The 19,659-nt window shown below is 46.5% G+C and overlaps 1 protein-coding gene across 2 annotated transcripts in view; it reads right to left on the reverse strand.

The window, feature by feature from the left end:
- VEPH1 (ventricular zone expressed PH domain containing 1) overlaps nucleotides 1-19,659 on the reverse strand; it is a gene marked incomplete at both ends in the record, with an annotated part of 85,584 nt that overhangs the window by 48,126 nt on the left and 17,799 nt on the right. For both annotated transcript variants that reach the window (XM_082487150.1, XM_082487149.1), the window contains 3 exons: nucleotides 4,254-4,474; nucleotides 12,573-12,782; nucleotides 14,278-14,444. In XM_082487150.1, the coding sequence (XP_082343276.1) occupies nucleotides 4,254-4,474; nucleotides 12,573-12,782; nucleotides 14,278-14,444 (598 nt within the window). The remainder of the gene's footprint in view (nucleotides 1-4,253; nucleotides 4,475-12,572; nucleotides 12,783-14,277; nucleotides 14,445-19,659) is intronic.

The raw sequence follows: 19,659 nt of genomic DNA on the forward strand, positions 1-19,659 counted from the left end.
TGTACCCGCTCTGCCCTCGCAGCAATTCCCGGGAAGCTGAAAGCACATCCCTGAAGCGAAACGTTCAATGAAGCCTCCACCCCGTGCCCAACGGGACGCCTGGCAGGCCGTCCCGCCGGCCTCCCCTGCCAGCAACAGTAAAATAAGCTATTGTTTGAAATCTTGGCAAGAGACATTAGGTACATTGCTGAGGTTGCTGGAGCAGGATCGGCTTACACCAGTGCTCAGGCTGTTTTCGAGAGGAAAAGGATGCACAAACCTATGGAGCAATCCCAAGGACCTGGGTTGCAAAGGCAATGCTCATGGTTTCGCTGCTTTTACCTTCCCTGTAGGAAGAGATCTACACGTACAGGTCAGCAAGTCGAGAAGAAGAGCGTTTCTGCAGACCACCAGCACCAGTATCAACATCACCAGTCAGGTGCTTAAAACGGGAAGAAGAGCACACACAAATAGAAATTGCTAAAAATACACTGGAGATGGGATTACTTCCAGGGCTTTGACCCTGCGTGGGTGGAGGCAACACAAATGGATCAAGTGTGGGTCCCTCTGGTTTGTCAATGTACAGACATAACCACCTCCTCAAATACGGCAGAAGCGCAGGTTTGAAGAAGGCTGGTGGGGGATAGCGATGGGGAGCTCAAAACCTCCGGCTCACAGTTGGGAAGCCCATCAGGAGCTTCCAAGTGTTGCTAGGAATGATTATGGAAACGTCACGAACCACGTAAGGTTCAAGGCTGTGGTGCGGCAGGGAGCTGGAGCTGCATCCTCCGGCACGTCGCCCGCAGCCTCCGCACACGGGGTGCTAATGGGGGAGGCCGGAATGTTCCCATAGCTGACACCCACGGCCACAGGCAGCGGGCAGGGGACACGGAGCGGCAAGGGGAGGGGGTGCTTCATGCAGACAGGCTTCGTGGTGCCTGCGCTGAATTAAATCACACCATAGTCCCTTCCCAACATAGGAAAGTCTTAGATGCCATTACAGCGCTCTCTACCACTACAAATGTTGATTTAAAGGAGGACAAATACTGTAGAAAATGAAAGGCAGAATAATGGTAAAAGAATGCATGACAATGCCATGTGCTAGACCTGTCCTCTGCTTTAAGGAGAGGAGGTAATTTTTCATCCAGCCACCACACTACAATGAGTAGCGCTGGTGTAGCCCGTTATGCTCAGTTCTTACCCAGAACAAGGGCTTGGAAGCGTCATTAAATTTTCTTTCTTTCTTTCCTTCCTTTCTTCTTTTAGTTGACCACGCTATACTTCTAGGTTGGATCAGTCCATTAAAACTCTGTATGTGTTCTTAAAAAGCACCTCTGAGACTGAATAACTTGCAATTTTGTGACAGTAAGGGGCAACAGAGCATCGCATGGTTTTAATTATACTCTGCACTAACGGCATGTAAAATTCCCTGTGTCAAACAACTCCAAGCCAGCCATCGCTCTGAAGAAATCAGTTTCTTCTTATGTAAACACATGATTCTGGAAGGAATGGTTATAATCCAGCCACACATTTTAAAATCCTGTTTTCCTTTCACAGCATAAATACTCTGGATCGCTGCTCTTTAAAAACCAGCGCAGTTCAGCAACGGCAGCAGCTCTGGAGACAGGAGGGTATTTCCACGTCGAAGTCTGAACCAGTCCCACTTCCAAGGTCGAAGAAACGCCGCTTAAATCAGCGCAGAACTCTCATTTTAGCCCTGAGCGCTGCCCCAAACTTTTTCTTGTCTGATTTAGCTGATACTACGTTTGATTCAGGCCCGAATTGCAAACCCAAAGAATACCTATAAATTGTAATTGTGAAAAAACGGTGTTTTGCTCTGCTCCGACAGCCGCGTTGAGATCACAAGACGATGGCAGCTGCAAGTGTACAAGGAACCGGGGTCACAGAGGGTTACACCGATGAAGGAGGAAAAAATAAAATAAATAAATAAATAAATCAAGAGGCAGAGAAAGAATAAGAAGTGTTGTCAGAAAAGTTTGTTTGAAAGGGTCCAGGCCCTGCCAGTGGCCCGAGACAGTGGCATGTGGCGCAGACACGTCCCAGGACGCCGTTTCGTAGCCAGAGGAGCGGCAGGAACAGGTTTTCCTTCCCATCGCTTCTCCCTACGCTCACTTCGCCGCATGGCGAGCACGGCTGTAGCACGGGGACTGTCCCGTCTCATAAAAGCAGCAATTTATCCACAGAAATGTTAAAAACTGGTAACAACAAAGCAAATAATGGGGAGGAACATCTACTTTAAGTTCCTTCCACTGCAGACTTAAGGCCAAACTCTGCCTGTCCTTAAACCGGAAGAAAGCCTGAGCAGCTCCGGGATACGGTGGGTGCATTCGCATCGTCTGCCCCCACATGTTGCCCCCGCAGCCCCCCGGCAGCGTTCATGCTCCAAAGACAGCAGTTACATCTTCATTCCCTTATACGCGTGGCCCTGTTGGCACTCGGAAGCAAATACAACTTCAACACGCAACCGACCAAAGCCTTTTCCTTTCGTGCGCAGTATAATCAATAGAGGTTTTTTCCTGAAGGAAGATAAGAATGTTTTCCGGAAAATCCCCTGAAAAATATTATAATTTCCTCCTTTCTCCTCCCCCAGCTTCTCCACTGAAACAGTATTTTGCATCTTTAACCACACTCACACAGACGGAGCAGCTTCTACTCCCCAGCAAAGCAAGTCCTTGGCAAAGGGGAATTTTAGAGAGAAATGGGGAACTGCAGCAACGACATTTTAATGAGAACCTTTTCTTGGTTTTTACCATTTTTTTTATCAGCTCCAGAGATAAACGTTAAGACAGAAGATAATAAGGAATGAGGAATAGGAATCTCACAACATGTTAGCAAATAAAGTCATTTTTCTACCATAAATCGAGGGCCCCCGATGGGCTGTGTGAATAATTATTATGCTTTGTTACTGCCGCCTCAACGCCTGTCCTGCTTCACTGCAGTTCCCAGAGTACGTGCCATCCTCCTGCTCCCCTTCGCTAAGTGACATGTGGCACAGCCTCCTTCACAGCTGAGCTCGACTGGTTTGGAAAACACGTATGTCATTTCGTGCTCACTTTGCCATCTCCACTTGGGCTTTTTCACTCTCTTCGAGGAAACTTTTCATAAAGCAAGTGCCGAGGGCTCGATTTCCGCAGAGGTTTCTGCCACCAGGTGAAGCTGGGACGTTTCTTACAGCCTTGTAAAATGAGGGACCATATCAGGGTTCCTCTCCTTTTTCATTTTTAACTCTCTCCAGGATACCAATTAATTGTTTCTTGAATGACCTCAGTGTTTTGGCTCCAACTCCGCAAGCCTGTCTCCAAGGCTGTCCTTCATGGTTATGAGTTTTCGGACATCTGTGTTAAATTTTATCACAGAATTACTATTCTTTTCTGCCCCCTTGACCTATTTCAGTATACACAACGCTAATTATAAGTCTCTCCCTAATTAAAAGTGACTACTACCATATATTTAAGTAACACGTTCTTACTGTGAGGAATGCAGCAACGCTCCCGGTGCTTTCACCTGAGGATATGCATTTAAAAGCAGCTGAGTGAGCGGAACATCTTTTGGTACAAGCCTGAGAAAAATTTTTCAGACTTTGTTTTAGCAAACCTTTACCAGGGAGCTACGCCAGTCATTGTTCTCATCAGCTCCAGTGGTAATCTCCCAGAATAAGCTCAGTGACGATTGCGCAGCCTCACTTCACCGATTTCTTTTTAACTGAGACTTTTTAGATTGCGTTAGTCTACTTATCTGAGACGCGGCTTTCTTCCTACTCTTTAAGGGCTAAAACTTGAACAGTTTCTTTATTCATCAGTGCCAAATGATGCAATTTGCGCTGCATGACGTTCCGAGGTCATTCTGCCTGGTGGCGTGGAGCTGGTCTCTGCACTGCACCTACAGCTCTTACTGCCACCCGTTAATTACGGATTCCTGCTTTAGCGTCACCCATCCCTGCGCTTGCATTTGAAACGCGTACCTCTAATTACTTCTACGTGTAGGGATGTTGTCCATCAGGTACCTGTAAACTGTTTTATACGCTTAAATGGCCCTTTAACTAACGCAATCCAACGGCTGAGTATATACTGGAACGATACAAGAAAGATCTCAAGATCAACATGAAAATGGCAATGCAGCAACTTATAGGAACCGCAGTACGTCTTACTTTCAGCTGACCGTTCATTCACGGCACCTTGAATATATTTAATACAAATTGTTGCTGCCTCACACAGCCATGGAGACGGCTGTGACTACACAAAAGATCACTTCACCTGGCTGCTGGTGCGCTGTCGGTCTCCAGCTGTCGGACGAGGAGCTTGGCTATGGCACTGAAGCTGTTGCTCATGCGGTAGATATCTCTGCTCTGGGTGCCCAAGATGCTCGAGAAGGCGTCGGTGAGACTCTTGATTTCCAACAAAAGAATATGGTGAAAGGAGTGCTCCATGTTGGCCAGCTGGTTCACCAAATACAGCAGGCATGTTCTGGCTCGCTCCTAGACAACACAAGGAGACAAAAACAATTTAAAACACATTATTTCATTGTTTGCTTGTGCAAGGGAGGTTTGCGTGCCTGATGCTGATAAAAGCATTGTCACTGGGGAATAGCAGCCACCCCGCGACAACTAACAAAAAGGCAACTGCATCAAACACAGAGTTTATTTTTGTGTACTGTTGACGTTACATTTATTCCTCTTGGTATTACCTAACCCAGCCTAACTTCAGGACAGCTTATCTCCGCCTCAACCCTACAGTCAGAGTCCCTAAAGCCTCTTTGGAGGGCCCTGCATCGCCCTGGGGCGGTGGATCAGCCCGGCTGAGCGCTCAGGGCACCACAGCGGACCTAGCTCCCCTTCCAGCTGTGATCAGCCCAACGAGCCTGGCCCAGCTACGTCACCCCCGGCACCCAGTCTCCGTGCCCTTTCTTTGCTTTATTCTGGGCTGTGTGACCAGGCAAACTCTCTCGCAAGGGGCCAAGTGCTCACACGCTCTGCTCCAGCTCGCAGGGTCTTCTCCCCAGGGTCTTGTTCCTCGTGTTTGTACCCGACGTGTTGCACGTGGAGCCCACAGAGGTATTAGCACGGACACAAACGCGTTACAACCTGCCGGGAGACTTCAGCTCAGCCCGGAGCAGACCCCACGGCTCAGGTCTGCACTGGTTTGTGGCACTGCATGAACCGTGACCGACTGTTTTTGTGTCTTCATTACAGCCTCGTTGTATTAACGGTCTAATTTCCAGATTTTTGCTTTGTCCATGTTACTCTCCATAACTGCCAATAATCAATGGCGATTGCAGTGAATTCTGCGTATGCCATTAGCTGTTACAAATGCTCAGCCAGAAGCAAACATCGATTTTTCAGACCATAAAAAGTTTCCCAATCACGACTTTCTCTCTGGACCTGTTGGGTGTCGCTGATTCGCTATATTTCGCGGTGTCACCTAAGAGCCTGGCGTCACCCGTGCTGCCCAGACGGAGCGGGACTCCTGCAGCACAGCGCCGGCGGCGGAGCGAGGTGCAGCGGGCAGGAGCAGGGCACTATCAGCACCTCTTCTCACTAATGGCCAGAGATTAAAGTACCTCCTAGATCACTGGGGGAAGGGCGGGGGGGGGGGGGGGGGGGGGGGGGGGGGAGGACGGACACGTGTTGTCTCCTTTCATAGCAATTCATTTAGGAGCACCACTCAGACCCGTGACTAACGCTGCAACAAAGCAAAGTTTAAAATGAGATTTCATCTTAAGATCTCCTCACAGGTGATAAGGCGCTGTCTGGCGGCTGTATCAATCACTGCCAACGCGCTGAAGTCTGATATGCCCTCTGTAGCCAAAGCTTTGCTCGCCAATTTATCAGGGGGATGCGATCTCGCGAATTTATCAGCAAGATCGCATCCCCCACAAATTAGGATTAAAGGGGCTGTTTCAGACCATAATATTAAACATGCAAGTATTTTCTAGCATAGGTACTTTATCATCTCTGCTTGGCAAGGGCCCGCAATTCCAGTCCCAACTATTTCTGTACGTACATGCACAAATTCACGTACTAACACACAAACCTCGAAGGCGAAGAATGCAGTAGGGTTCCTCTGTTTTGATGTAATTGTCCTAAGTGCATTGGGTTCCGCAGTCCTAAAAATATCTAAGTGGGAAAAGCAGCAATTAACTCAGGAGCTCATACGAGATCCTCCACCAGGGTAACCACGTATGGCTCTGCTCAGTGAAACCCACTTGGTACTCAGCAGATCGTTACCGAAATTGGGAAATATTTTGGTTTTAGACGCTGTGCTGAAACGCAAGCAAAAGCACTTCAGGAACATAAAAAATTCTCTTTTTCCCCGAGGGTCAGCAGAAAAGGAGGGGAAGTCGTGTGCCATACACAACCTCAAACTGCAGGACGATCGCATTATTACCTCTTCTCTTCTGGGACCGTGTAAGAGGAGAGGAAAAATTGCTGGAAGTTTGATTCCGAGAACAGCTGGGCCATAAAAATACACGGGGGGCTTTGGCAGAACACGGCCCAAGCATCACAAGCGAGACGCTTTTTGAGGGAAAAGTCAACTTATTTTAAGCAAAAGAGGATCTGCTACACTGCGCCGTGACAGAGATAAATGAGAAAAGCGTATCAGACAAATTGCTGTGCTCCAGCCATGGGGGGAAAAGCTACAGCTACATCCTGGGCCGGGCCGGCCGGTGTGACGGAATGAGCTTTTGTCCCTCAATGGTTTGAAAGAGGTTGACTTTTTCGGTACATATTCACTAGTTTATTTGGAAGACAATCCTCCCTCCAAGAGATAAACACAGGCTCAATTAACATTTAAAACACATTTTTGTTTCCTAAACAAACTGTGCAGCAGACATAACTGGAAGAGAAGTTTTGACCATTTTCATGTCGCTTTGATCCAGCTGGAGTGTCTCCAGCCCTGCTGAAATGCTGCTACTCGCCTGGAGTGAGGTAAAAGAACAATAAACTCGACTGAGTAATATAATATGCAACTGTTATACAAAACAAAATTACAGCAAAATAGCTCAACATGAAAGCGGTCGTTATCCCTCCCACAATTTTTATCCAAAAAAATTTGCAGAAAGCCTATTTGGGTATACATAACCCATTGTTATTTTAACTCTGCTTATTTTACGCATTCACGTATTTTTCCCGCAAGCATCCCTTGCATCTTACGGCATTACGTCTGCCAGTCGGCGAAGATCTAAAATACAGGCAATGAGGTGTGGCAAAGTATTTTGCTTTATCTTAAAATCAGGCTCAGGAGACCACAAAGAGAGATCACACGGCTTTCAGAAGTAACTCTGATTTCCAGTTGGTTCAAAATATACCGTTATTGGGAAAAAAAGTTATTAAAATGTTCAACTGACCTATGCCCCAAGATGGTGTTCTGCTTTGCACAAATTTATGGTTAAGGCGCAAGTTCTGATTTCAGCTTCACCCATGAGACCGTCACTGACATCAGCAGAAGAGGTGCGGGTAAACAAGGGGGCAACATTTAAAATAAAGGGATCTATTTTCAGCCAAACCTCTCATCTCTCCGGGGGTCTGCCTGAACCACCAGGGTGGAGGGTGTGGTTCACCGAAAGCACAAGAGGTTCCCTCTAGAAGCCCGCAGAAAGGATTTTCTGCTCCTATCTGCAGTCTATACCACGAAGGGCCAAGCCTCAACCCTTGCCGCCTCTTGCCCCCAACTAAACCTCCCAGCCAAATAAAACGTCAATGAGTAAAATTCCAACACTACCACTGCCGTTTCCTTCCCCGCTTGCTTTGCTTGGCGGGGACGGGGATGCTGATGCAGGTCTATAAGTAAGAGCCAGCGGCGGATCTGTAAGAGGGTGCTGGTACAGGAAAAGGAGGAGGGGGAGAAGTGACAGCGGAGGATTCCGGGAGGGCGCTGTCACGGTGGTGGCACGGAGAGACCGTCGGCAGCGCCCGTGTCTGCAGGGACCGCTTTGGTCCTTGCACGTATCCACTTGGACCCGAGCTAAAGAAATTAACTGGCTGCAATGGGGACTGTAACTTAGGAGTTACATTTATAGATCAGAGTATTATTTTAATTCTTTCTTGTGGGTGCACTCATTGTTACGTAGCGAGCCTTTAAGGTCTGGCCAGCTTGTACGACGCCAGACGTGCTTCTACTTATTTTATCATGGGCTGATTGTCTGCCTTGCAGTGAGTGATGCCCCATACACCAGTGAAATCCACAGTGCGTTCAAAAAGGCATTTTTTTTTTCTCTTTCAAGAAGCCCAAGCTGCATGGGAACACCCAGAGACACGGCCCGTCTCTTGGCTTACGGTAAGGTGGGGGCAAAACCTGCACTGGGAACCGCCGGAGTAAAGCCAACAAAACCTTTACAAGAGAAAAGGAGGATAATGAGAGGTCCACTGTGGTACCAAACACACGAGAGCAGCAAGGGCCCTTCGGCCACCACGTCTGGTCTGCTGCAAGCCCAGGCAATTGTGGACCAACAAACATCCCGCCAAAGCGGCTCCTCATACCCCCTCAGAACGGTGGCCCACAATGCACTCAAGGTCCCGGAAATAAAATAAAAAAACCCCTTAGGCTAAAGAGACAAAACTCACAAGTAGAAGGTGAGAGAAAGACCATCAGTTGTAATGTCTGCGAAGGAAGAGGGAGCGATGTGACAATGTCTAGGTGACGAGGGAGCAGACCACGTCCCGCATCACGGAAGCCCCATGAAACAAAGTATTCCACAAGGAGAAAATGGGGAACTAAGCCCTCCCCAGCAACTCGAGGATAGGATTTGCACCCTAAATGGTGCCCCGCCTGGGCTCCAGCATGGAATGCCCAACCAGCACCCAAGCACATAACTGAACTGGGAGTGGGGCACCACCAGGAGCACATCCAAGCCCTTCGAGGGCAAGAGCGTACTGTGCCCCACCAGGGGAAGGCAGGAGGCAGCAGGTCTTCCAGCAGAGAAGAAGGTCTTCCAGCAGAGGCAGCTGCCAGACTGGGCTGGGGCACCAGGGCTCTGCAGACAGCGCCCCAGACCTGCGGGCTCCTCAGGCCACCCCCAAGTTCCTGTACATCGTGCTTGGACCTCTCCTCACCTGGCGAGCTTGCCTTTGTTTTCTCACCAAGTTGGTCTCCCTGGCTTGAGGCACAGAACTAGGAGCTCCTCTGCCCGGCACAGAGACGGGACAATGGGGACAACCTCTGGACAAGATCCAGTGGTGAGGTTTCAACGTGCGTATCCCGTGCCCAGGGGACAGCACCGCGCAAGCCTGGCTCTGGTGGCAGGAGCCTCCGGTAGCCTCAGCCCTGGGGGACCACCAGCAAGCCCAGCGTGACCACGTGGCAGCCTCCGACTGGTACGGCTCAAAGGTGACTGCAGAGACAAAATCAAGTCACCGGAGCACAGGTAACCACTCAGGCATTTCAGTCAGGGCAGCTCTTCCCTTATTCAGGTATTTTTTAGAAAACAAATATGCACTTTTTCCCGATGCCGTCTGTGGGAGTAATTCCTTAATTTATTGTATAATATCTAACAAAATCAGACAAGTTGGGTGGCATGGCTCTTCCATCTACAGCACAGAAGTTAATTTTGGTGGTTTCTTTTTTAAAGCTAATAAAATCTTCATTGTCAATGAAGCTAGGCATACATCTATTTTTTTTTTCTAAGAACATTCTTTTAAAATTAATTTCGAGAATTGTTTTCTGTATCTAGGCTTTTCCCCCTTTTGCTAAGTAAATTGTGATATTTGCATTAACTTCTGGGTCCTTTGTACCCCAAAGGATTATTGGTACTCGCAGCCTCCCTATTTCAGGGGCTGCGTGGTTTGGGTTTTTGTTTGTTTGGGGGTTTTTTGCAACATTCAATTTGAGTAGGTTCTGTCTGGAGCCCCAGCCCTAATCTATTTACATCTATCTGGAGCTATTTGGAGAGGCCATTTGTCTCTCGTGGGGAAGTTCACCTCTGCCACCCTTCGCATGTTGCTTTTATTGATGTTTTTGAGTATGTTTTTGAGTCTCCTGCATGTCACTAAAGCAGAGCCCACTACAAACACGCGAGACGCGTGCCACCTCTGCAAACCCCCGGCGCCCGCGGCGGCAGGGCGGGCTGGAATGCAGTCCGCTGCTCCGGAGGCAGCTCGCAGCTTCTTAGAAAAATAAGAGAGTTACTCGACACTTAAGAAGAGAGAGGCTGGAGGTTCGTTATTCGGTGCAGGCTTGCCCAGGCTGCGCCTGTAACGCTTCGTAGCTACACGTATGCACACAAACCAGCGGATTAAAATATATAAGGAGAAAATGCTCAGCAAGTGGCTTCTTTGTAAACTGTGCTGTGGTCTATAACGTCCAACAATATATGGAATACAACATGTCCAGCCGGTTGCTTGCTTATTCTTGGTACAAAACAATAACAACAACAAAAAAAAAAGGCAAAATAAATTCTCTCCCTTCTAAGTAGAAGAACACAGCAGAAAAAGAGCCTCAGAGACACTGGCATGGCAAGAGCTGGTTCAACACGCTAAAACACAGAAACCGAATGAAATCCTTAAACTCTGATCCCAGCTGTGCTCATTTGAGGATTAGCTAATTATAAACTGTAAAGCTTTTAGGAGACATTGACTCTTAAGTACTAAACACAGAATGAAACGTGGTCAGCTGCAGTTCTTATAAAGGTAAATTTTGCTGGGGTGATATAAGTCAACAAAGAGAAAACAAAAACTTCATTTAGTTCAGTCTGCAGACTTTGGCTTCTCCCCCTGCCCCCTCCCACAACAGAAATAAGATTTACAAAACCACACCAAATCTGGCTCCAAATCTGGGTTCGCTTCTTACAAGACAAATTACATTTTAAATGAATACAAAGCTCAAGATCAGTAGAAATCGCAAGTATAGCGCCTTCCTGCGCTGTACCCGCAGCGCCCCGGCACCCGTCGCCCTCGACGCAGACAAACTCCAGTTGACTTAGTGCACGCTTCGCCTCAAGGATCACTGAAAGGACACGGAAACCGTGGGATTCGGCTCTTTGCTGCCATGAATTATCCAGGTTACCGTATGGCAGGCACCAGTGCCACACTTCAGCAAATGGTTAAATTTATTACATACCATTCATTTTCTAGTATATAATCGAGTTTTGTCCCAGCCATAAAAATTTGAGTTATTTACCAGAAACTCTTTGAATTCAGCAGAACATTATTTTTGCCTTTACAGAACCATGATTTGATGTGGAAGGAAAACATCTCTTAACAGTGGTGACAGACACATAAGCTCATACCTGGGGAACGAGAATAAAATCTCATTAAAAATCATGATGTGTGATAAGTAAGTCTAACCACTTTGGTGTCCTCAGGACACCCAAGGTCTTGAGGAAACAGGTAGTTTAGAAGCTCGTGGAGGTAAGTCTCCTCCAGGCTATGGTTTTAGGAGCCAGGGATAGCAGCAGGGTCAGACGGGTCTCGTCAGGGTCTACGGCATTTCCCGGTCCCAGCGGGACAGGGCTAACAGCGGATCTTCACGAGCAGCATCCCCCGGGGACAGGGGGATCTTTGGGCTGCTCATTGGAGCTGGAATTCCGGGGAGGGCAGAGGGCTCTGGGACACAAGAGCTGCCCGTCCGTCTCTGTGGGCTGTGTTTGAGTCTGTTCAGGGCACCTGCACTAGGTGAACATCGCTCCCGCATCCAGACCGCACAGTTATGACTAAAGCAAAAGATTCCGTGCAAATTCATTACGCCGCCATGAAACTCTCATAGTTTTTTTAAGGGTTTGTCACTGTAAATCCTTTTTAGGCATAATGTTCCCATTGGGCCGGATCCCAAACCAAGATGTTCCTGTGCGAGGCTTGAGCACAGCATCACCACTGAGCGTTTTCATTACAAAGACATTTGGCTGAAGTATCCAGTTCACGATGGCTACAAAGCCAAAATATCTGGCTTACGCTATACGAGGAAGTTCATATTTCACTGCATGATTACAACATTCCTGAAGGCTATATGCATCTACAATATGATATCATACAAAGACCGTGCAAAATACGGTTTTCTTTTTCTCTGCCTTTCTTTTCACATATAGGTACACTGCATCCCAGCTTAGCCAAGCCCCTGGAATAATGACAGTTATGTGCTTTTATCAAATAGGAGTTTCAGCCATTCCATAAAAAGACAATTCATATAAACAGAACATATATTTGCACAGGCTAGATACAAAGTAAATAATAATTTACATATTTATCTTTACAGTTATGAGAATTTAAATATTGATCTTTTTCACGCTCATTAAGCTCTTCTTGAAAAGTTTCTTTCTTTCCCACTAATTATACCCTATTTCTGCAGAGACCCATTACTACGTGAGTGTTCCTCGGTTAGAAGATCGAAGGGCAGCAGCAATCACTAAAATACCACAGCTGATTTTTGGGGTACCTGCTCTCCTAGCCGTACTGGCATTCCAGTCCAGACCTATCGTGGTCTTATGACCAGGAATATCTTCTGGTAGGGCAGTCTGGTTATCCGTGAAGAAAGGAATACTTAGATGGATTACTTTGCACAAGATTTAGGAAAAAAAAAACAAAACAAACCCAAACAACCCAACCCCAAAAGCAACCAACCAACTTCTTCTGTTTTTAAACTTACCTCATCGATATGTCCAACAGCTCCAAAGATCTTTGCTGTTTGCCCAATCAAACTTGGAAAACTCTCAGCAATTTCTTTCAGCGTCGGAAGAAAAGCGGCTAAGGCTGTCGGTTCATAGCCAGCTATTTCTAGAAGTATGTTTAGAATAATGTCACTATGGTTAGGGTCTCTCAAGTGTCCAAACAGAAATGGAATACACTCTTTCAGCACCTATTAAGAAAATCAGACAGAAGTAAGTGGTGAATGTATTTTTTTAATTGTGAACACATATAGCCAAAAGAGGTACAGTACACTGGAGTGATAAAAATAAAACACTAGACTTCGTAAACTAGTTTTCCACCCTCACTGACCTTTGCAGAGAGCTATCGCCGAGGTCAATCCAAGTTCAGCTCAACATATGGAATAAGGGTAAGCTGTAGCCTTGAAATATTGCAGTTATGCATATATAAGTAAGGAAATGCCCAATTGTTAAAAAAGACAAAATAAAAAAACCCTCACCAGATATTTCCCTTGCTCTGGGCCAGTCCTATACTTTTTTGATTAAAACAACATAGGACTTAGCCTTCCTCAACCATACAGTAAATTAAAATACTAGTAGAAATTTTTGGGTTCCACTGTAAACTAAATAACGTGACAAGGCCAATAGCTGGAACGAAGGAAAAAATAAGAGGCAAGATCTTCACTGCACAAAAAAAAATGCTTTAGGCAAGCTTTCATTTCTTGTAACACCACAGTTTTCAAGAGGCTGAGGGTGCAGTCCTTAAAATCACCTTACAAACGGGATACAGTGTATACAATAATCTACTGAATGATTATTTTTAATATAAACACACGTGTACCCTAATACACCTCTGATTCAGGGAAACTGTTACATCTGTGTAAAAGATTTCAACACAGAAACGGGGCAGAAAGCGACTCAATCTTCTGTTTGTTTTTTTTTTTTTGAGGATCATCAATTTTAACAAGTCGATAGCTGTGATTCTAGTAAAAATACTGCAGGGGGGGGGGTTGAATAAATTGTTAGTAGTAATAAATGATAATAATAGTCATAACGATAACACCAAGCCACTTCAGACCCGTCAGCTCCTTGCTTCCAAAAGGAGTTCTGTTGCCTCTGGGCCTGTGTACCATGATAAAGTTTCCTGGGCTGCCTGGGGAAAGACACTAACTACTGTTGATTCTTCTTTTCCAAAGATTTTATGAATTTCATAAACTCGCAAAGTAAGTAGGTTTGTGCCTTGTTCTAATGCACTGGGTGCTGTCAATGACGTGCAATTTCCAAAGCATGATACATTCTGCCTTAGTTAATTAACCTCCATCTCACTCCTCATCAATTCCTAACTCATTTTTCTTCTCTGATATGTAACTTAATACAGTCCATATATTCTAACGGAAACATGGTTAAGGGAATTCATACTCAGCCGACAGAGGAAGAGCCAAAAAAGTAGAAAACGGGTTTAACACAAACGTTTTGGTCCAGCAGAGTCATTGTTATGTTCTCTTCATGATTAGATGGAGAATTTGGAATGAAATTAAAGAATTCATGGGGAATTAGCGTAGGAAAGCACTGTCATGCATGTTCTGGGACTCCTCACTGTTCGGAGAGCAGCTAGCGGGCAGAGCTTGCCAAGTCATCTGAAACAAATCAACTCCTCCAAAAGGAGGTGTGGCATTTAGCAGTAAGCTCTTCCAAACATGGTTTTACCCCCAGTTCTTTTTTCCTAGCCACGATCTGGAAGAGCCTGAGGAGGTGGTGTTGTTCGGCTTGATCCAGCTGAGCCATGAGTGCCACCAGCTCCCGCAGATGGGGCGTTATCGGCTGCGGTTGCTTCTCGTAGAGAGCGGGCAGGACACGCAGCAGCATCGCGTTCCCTGGAACAGAGCACACGAGAGGCCGGTGACTCACTGTATGTCCGTATCCCACAGCGAGAGAGAGATCCAGAAAGTCAGAACACACCTGGAGACACCAGTTTTTAAGACTCACCAGTACAAATACAGGGAGATAAAAAACACGCTGTAGAAAAAATATCTACTGAGCCAAGAAGATAAATAAACAACTTAAGTAGAACAAATCATCATAGGTATAACGACGTAGGTGTAAAAGAAAAATAATCCTATTAATTATAATTTTCATTCTCAAGCACAATATCATGACAAGGCTGCTTAACGAGCTTTCAGATTTGCACGGTACTCTGTTGAGTCTTAGACCAAACTAAGTGTGATTTAAATTAACAACAACAAAAAAAGGCTAGAAAGCACATAAAAGCTATATTTCTCCTTTGTTGAGATTCAGACTTTCAAATTAAATAAGCAGCATATGGAAAGAATAGTTGGTTATTAAGAGAACTAAACATGCATGACAGTAAATTTGAACATAAATAGTTAAGGATGCCATTTCCAGGAATAGAAAGGAGCCAGAGAGAGCCAACTGCAGACAGACAAAGATATGCAAAACCCTCTCTCACACATTTTCTTAAGATGTCTGTGCATAATTCAATTTGAAGCCCAGGCTCATACCAAAATATATAACTTCACATTGCTGTACATGCCTCCCTCAATATATTTAAGTTTCACTTGAAGAACATATGGAAAACATCTGCCTATTGCAATGGGGTATGGCTCCTTTTGTAAACCCTTGAAAGTCCTTAAGGTCTCTTTGGATTTGGTTTCCAATAGGAACTAGCTCTCTGGCCTGCTGCTTTTTCTCCCATTTCAATCCGAGCCTTATAATTTTGGAAGATAAACAGGTCACTTCATGGATGGGAGAAAAAGAATATATGGGTCAGACTGGACCGCATCGTGCTCTTGCCAGATACAGAAAACGCACCCCAAGACACCGTTAGGTCTTGCAACATCACCTCTGAGCCAAGGAACTCGCATATAATTCATTGCGGGTTCAGACAACTTTTAGTCGAACAGCTCGTAACGATCCCTAAGGGGTCCTCACGCCTCGGAGGAGTGCTGCCGCGCTCTCCAGCCAGCCGCACTTCTGCATCCCATCCCAAAACATCTATTCTGCTTGAAGAATTGTTGGCCCCCCAACGATTAGCCATCCTCCTCCTCCGTACCACCGCTGCCGTGCTAAAGGTGAGGTTCACACCCACCTCTAGTCCCACAGAGGTGGCGAACTTCCGTCTTGTTCTATATAGAAGGCAGAAAGACCAGTTGCAAAGGGAAGATATTTGCTGATGAATTACCCCGATCCGATTAGCAAGCTCTTCAGTTCTGGCCATTTTCTAGCCACGTTCTTTGTGCAGATCTCTTCCTGATGTTACAAGTGAATCCGTATAAAAAGCACCACCACTTTTATGAGTGTCACTAATATACTGTGGGATCCACGCAAAGCACCAATTCACCCAGAGTTAGAACTGAAATGGTGAGAGGATGTATTTACTTGAACTTTTTTAGACACACATCTGAATTTGAAATTGAAAAAATTTGTAACGGAATACACTAAAAATTTTCTTCTCTAGATAATTTAGTGCTTACAGACATAAGCCCTTCCTCTGCCCTTGCACACGTTTGGTTTCTACTGGAAGTTTTCTGCCCACGTGGAGCAGAGCCCTTAAGCTCCAGTTGAATTTCAGCAATGGTGACAACTGCAAAAGATCAAATTCCCATGTTCCTGGATGGGCAATATTCATTGGCTGTAAAAGTGGCGAGGGAAGGAATTCAGCAGAGACAAACAAAAACTATCGGCTTTACATGAGGAACAACAGCCCCTGACCTGAGACACGCTACTGCCTGAGCTGGGATATCACAGGCAGAAAGGTATGCGGAAAGTAAGGCTAATTATTCAACCTGAGAAAACAACTATTTTAAATAGCGACTGTATTAGAGGAGTGATGTAATTTGACATGACACAGCCAAGGAACCACTCCGAACAAAAATACTTCGTCCAAACACAAATTCGGGCAGTTTCCTACAGCAAACACATTGCTGTAGGAAACATATTCACTAACCAAGACCAATGAAAAACAAAGGCAATTTAGAAGCAACCCCATCGCTTTGGAGTGATATTTAAGTGACCTTACTGACATAGGATTGCTTTTAATTGAATAACCTGTGTATACAAGCTTGTAAACAACCCAAACAGATGCCAAAATGTGTATCTGTTCTTCATGTAACTTAAGAAAGGTGATAAAGCACAAGCTAAATCACTATTTTCTTGTATTTTCATGTTTTGAGTTGGCTCTGAGTACCTCTCGCCATTTGTTTGTCGCACTTTTTCAGTTTCTAAGGGCTTTACGCACATGCGGCTCCCCGACCTTTTGATTCTCGGAGCTCGGGCAGTCAGAGGCCATATTGTGCCCCTTCCCAAGTTATTCACTTTTTCCCCATCTTGCTTCATCATCTCAGTCTAAACAAAGCCCCTGAAAAGTACGTTTGTTGTCTGAGAATGGAAAAACATTATACTCAACTCCTTAATTACCTTCTTTCGCTCTTCCTTCCCCTACCACCCTTACCCCCAGTACTTTCCAGATTAGATTTTCTCAGACTTTCCGAGCAGACCACACACTGGGAATTATGCAGTTCAGGCAGAGACTCACGTACAGTTGGGGACACTCGATGGCTTCGCACGGCTGCCTGCGAGTCGGGCATGGGGCTGTGATGGCCCCAGCCCGCCCCGGCTGCCCCCGGAGCGCTTTGGCCGTGCTCCCTGCACACACGGGTTGCAAAGGTTGCCCTGTGCTCAGGCTCTGCTCTGCCCAACCCAGCAGCACAGACAGCTTGGGAAAAATTAAAAAAAAAAAAAAAAAAAAAATGTAACATGGACAGAAGGAGCTCTGGAAGCCACGCAGCGGAGTTTCAGCATTCACTCCAAATTGAATATACAAAGGCAGCAAGCCTAATTTTTTTCCCCAGGATGACTCAAGCTAAGCACATCCCTCCCTTAAAACGTTCACCTATACTTTACCAAACATTTGAGGTTTCTAATATAGTGCTTCAATGTTAATATTTATTATTTGCATTTGCAGGAGAGCAGCTGGAAGCCCACCATGGCAGGAACCTCATACACACATAGGGTGAAACGGGAAAATAGTTTGGTACATAGGAATAGGATCAGAGAATCATTCTGGTTGGAGAAGACCTTTAAAATCATTGAGTTCAACCATTAACGCAGCACTTTCAAGTCCACCACTAAACCATGTCCCTCAGTACCACATCTACCTGTCTTTTAAATACCTCCAGAGATGGTGTCTCCACCACTGCCCTGGGCAGCCTGTTCCAATGCTTGACAACTCTTTCTGTGAAGAAATTTGTCCTAATATCCATCTTAAACCTCCCCTGGTGCAACTTGAGGCCACTTCCTCTTGTCCTATTGCTTGTTACATGGGAGAAGGGTCCGACCCCCCCTCACTACTCCCTCCTTTCAGGGAGCTGTAAAGAGCGAGAAGGTCTCCCCTCAGCCTCCTCTTCTCCAGGCTGAACACCCCCAGGTCCCTCAGCCGCTCCTCACAGGACCTGTGCTCCAGACCCCTCAGCAGCTTTGTAGCCCTTCTCCGGACACACTCCAACACCTCAATGTCCTTCTTGTAGTGAGGGGCCCAAAACTGAACACAGCACTCGCAGTGGGGCCTCACCAGTGCCGAGTACAGGGGGATGGTCACTGCCCCAGTCCTGCTGGCCACACTGTTCCTGATACGGGCTAGGATGCTGTTGGCCTTCTTGGCCACCCGGGCACGCTGCCGGCTCATGTTCAGCCGGCCGTCCACCAACACCCCCAGGGCCTTCTCTGCCGGGCAGCTTTCCAGCCCCTCCGCCCCAGGCCTGCAGCGCCCATGGGGTTGGTGTGACCCAAGGGCAGGACCCAGCACTTGGCCTTGTTGAACCTCACACCATTGGCCTCAGCCCATCAATCCAGCCTGTCCAGATCCCTCTGTAGAGCCTTCCGACCCTCCAGCAGATCAACACTCCTGCCCAACTTGGTGTCATCTGCAAAGCGACTGAGGGTGCGCTCGATCCCCTCATCCAGATTGTTGATAAAGATATTAAAGAGAACCGGCGCCAGCACTGAGCCCTGGGGGACACCCCTTGTGACCCACCGCCAACTGGATTGAACTCCATTCACCACCGCTCTTTGGGCTCGGCCATCCAGCCCGTTCTTTACCCAGTGAATAGCTGAGTACGGTGGCCAGCAGCCCAACGCACAGGTAGTCCGGGTTTGGACGAGCAACTGGCGCAGCAGCAGCGGGTCCCTGCAGGCGGCCCTGGGGTGCATGGGGCAAGGCTGGAGGAGCCGGCCAGCGGGCAGCTCCAGCCTCACCTGCCTCCGTAGCAGATGATGACACCCGCACAGTGCCTCCCGGTCCCCGCTGCAGGAGGGGGCACCGCCTGCGGTCACACACACTGCCTGCTGCAGCCACATCTCCTGCTGGTGGCACGAGTGTCAGCGATGGAATGAGCAAGAGCAGCGCAGAGCCCTCTTTACGCACTCTTGTGTGCAGCGACAAGGGGCTAAACCAGAGACTCCGACGGAAAGGGAACACAGATTGCAATTTAGGTGCAATTATATGGGTTTTTCGCTATTCTCTGAATATTTCATAGCCGATATATAATTTCTACCATATTACCCCTAATCTCACCTAAGCAACGCCATCCCCAAAATAGTTAATGGCACATTGAACTGATAAGCTTTCCAGAATTTGAAACAGATTAACATCAACAACAACAACAATACTTAACACTAACGTCTAATCCAAGAGTGCCTTGTTTTGCGTCTTCAGAGTTAACCGAAACAACTCTAATCATGCAGCTACTAATCTAAATGCTCCTGAAACAAGATGCTAGCAGTATTATCCACATAGTTATGTTGTTGTTACTGGTAATTAGGGCTAGAAAAGCAAAACTCTAACAAGCTGTCTTTATGAGTTCTCCTTTATTGCTTAAAGCAGTAAACCGTTAGTACATAATAGAAGTTTTTATATATAACTATCCAAAAAGTCACAACATTTAGGTTATACCACACGCTTGTATCCAAACTAACTCCGGGGATGTTTATTTTCCTACCAATCCCCTCCAGAGCCCTGGCACATACCAACTGCGGACTGAGTTTGCAGAGAACACTCTCCTTTCCACAAAGAGC

Source organism: Vanellus vanellus, assembly GCF_965231255.1.
Source record: "Vanellus vanellus genome assembly, chromosome: 8".
NCBI lineage: Eukaryota > Metazoa > Chordata > Aves > Charadriiformes > Charadriidae > Vanellus > Vanellus vanellus.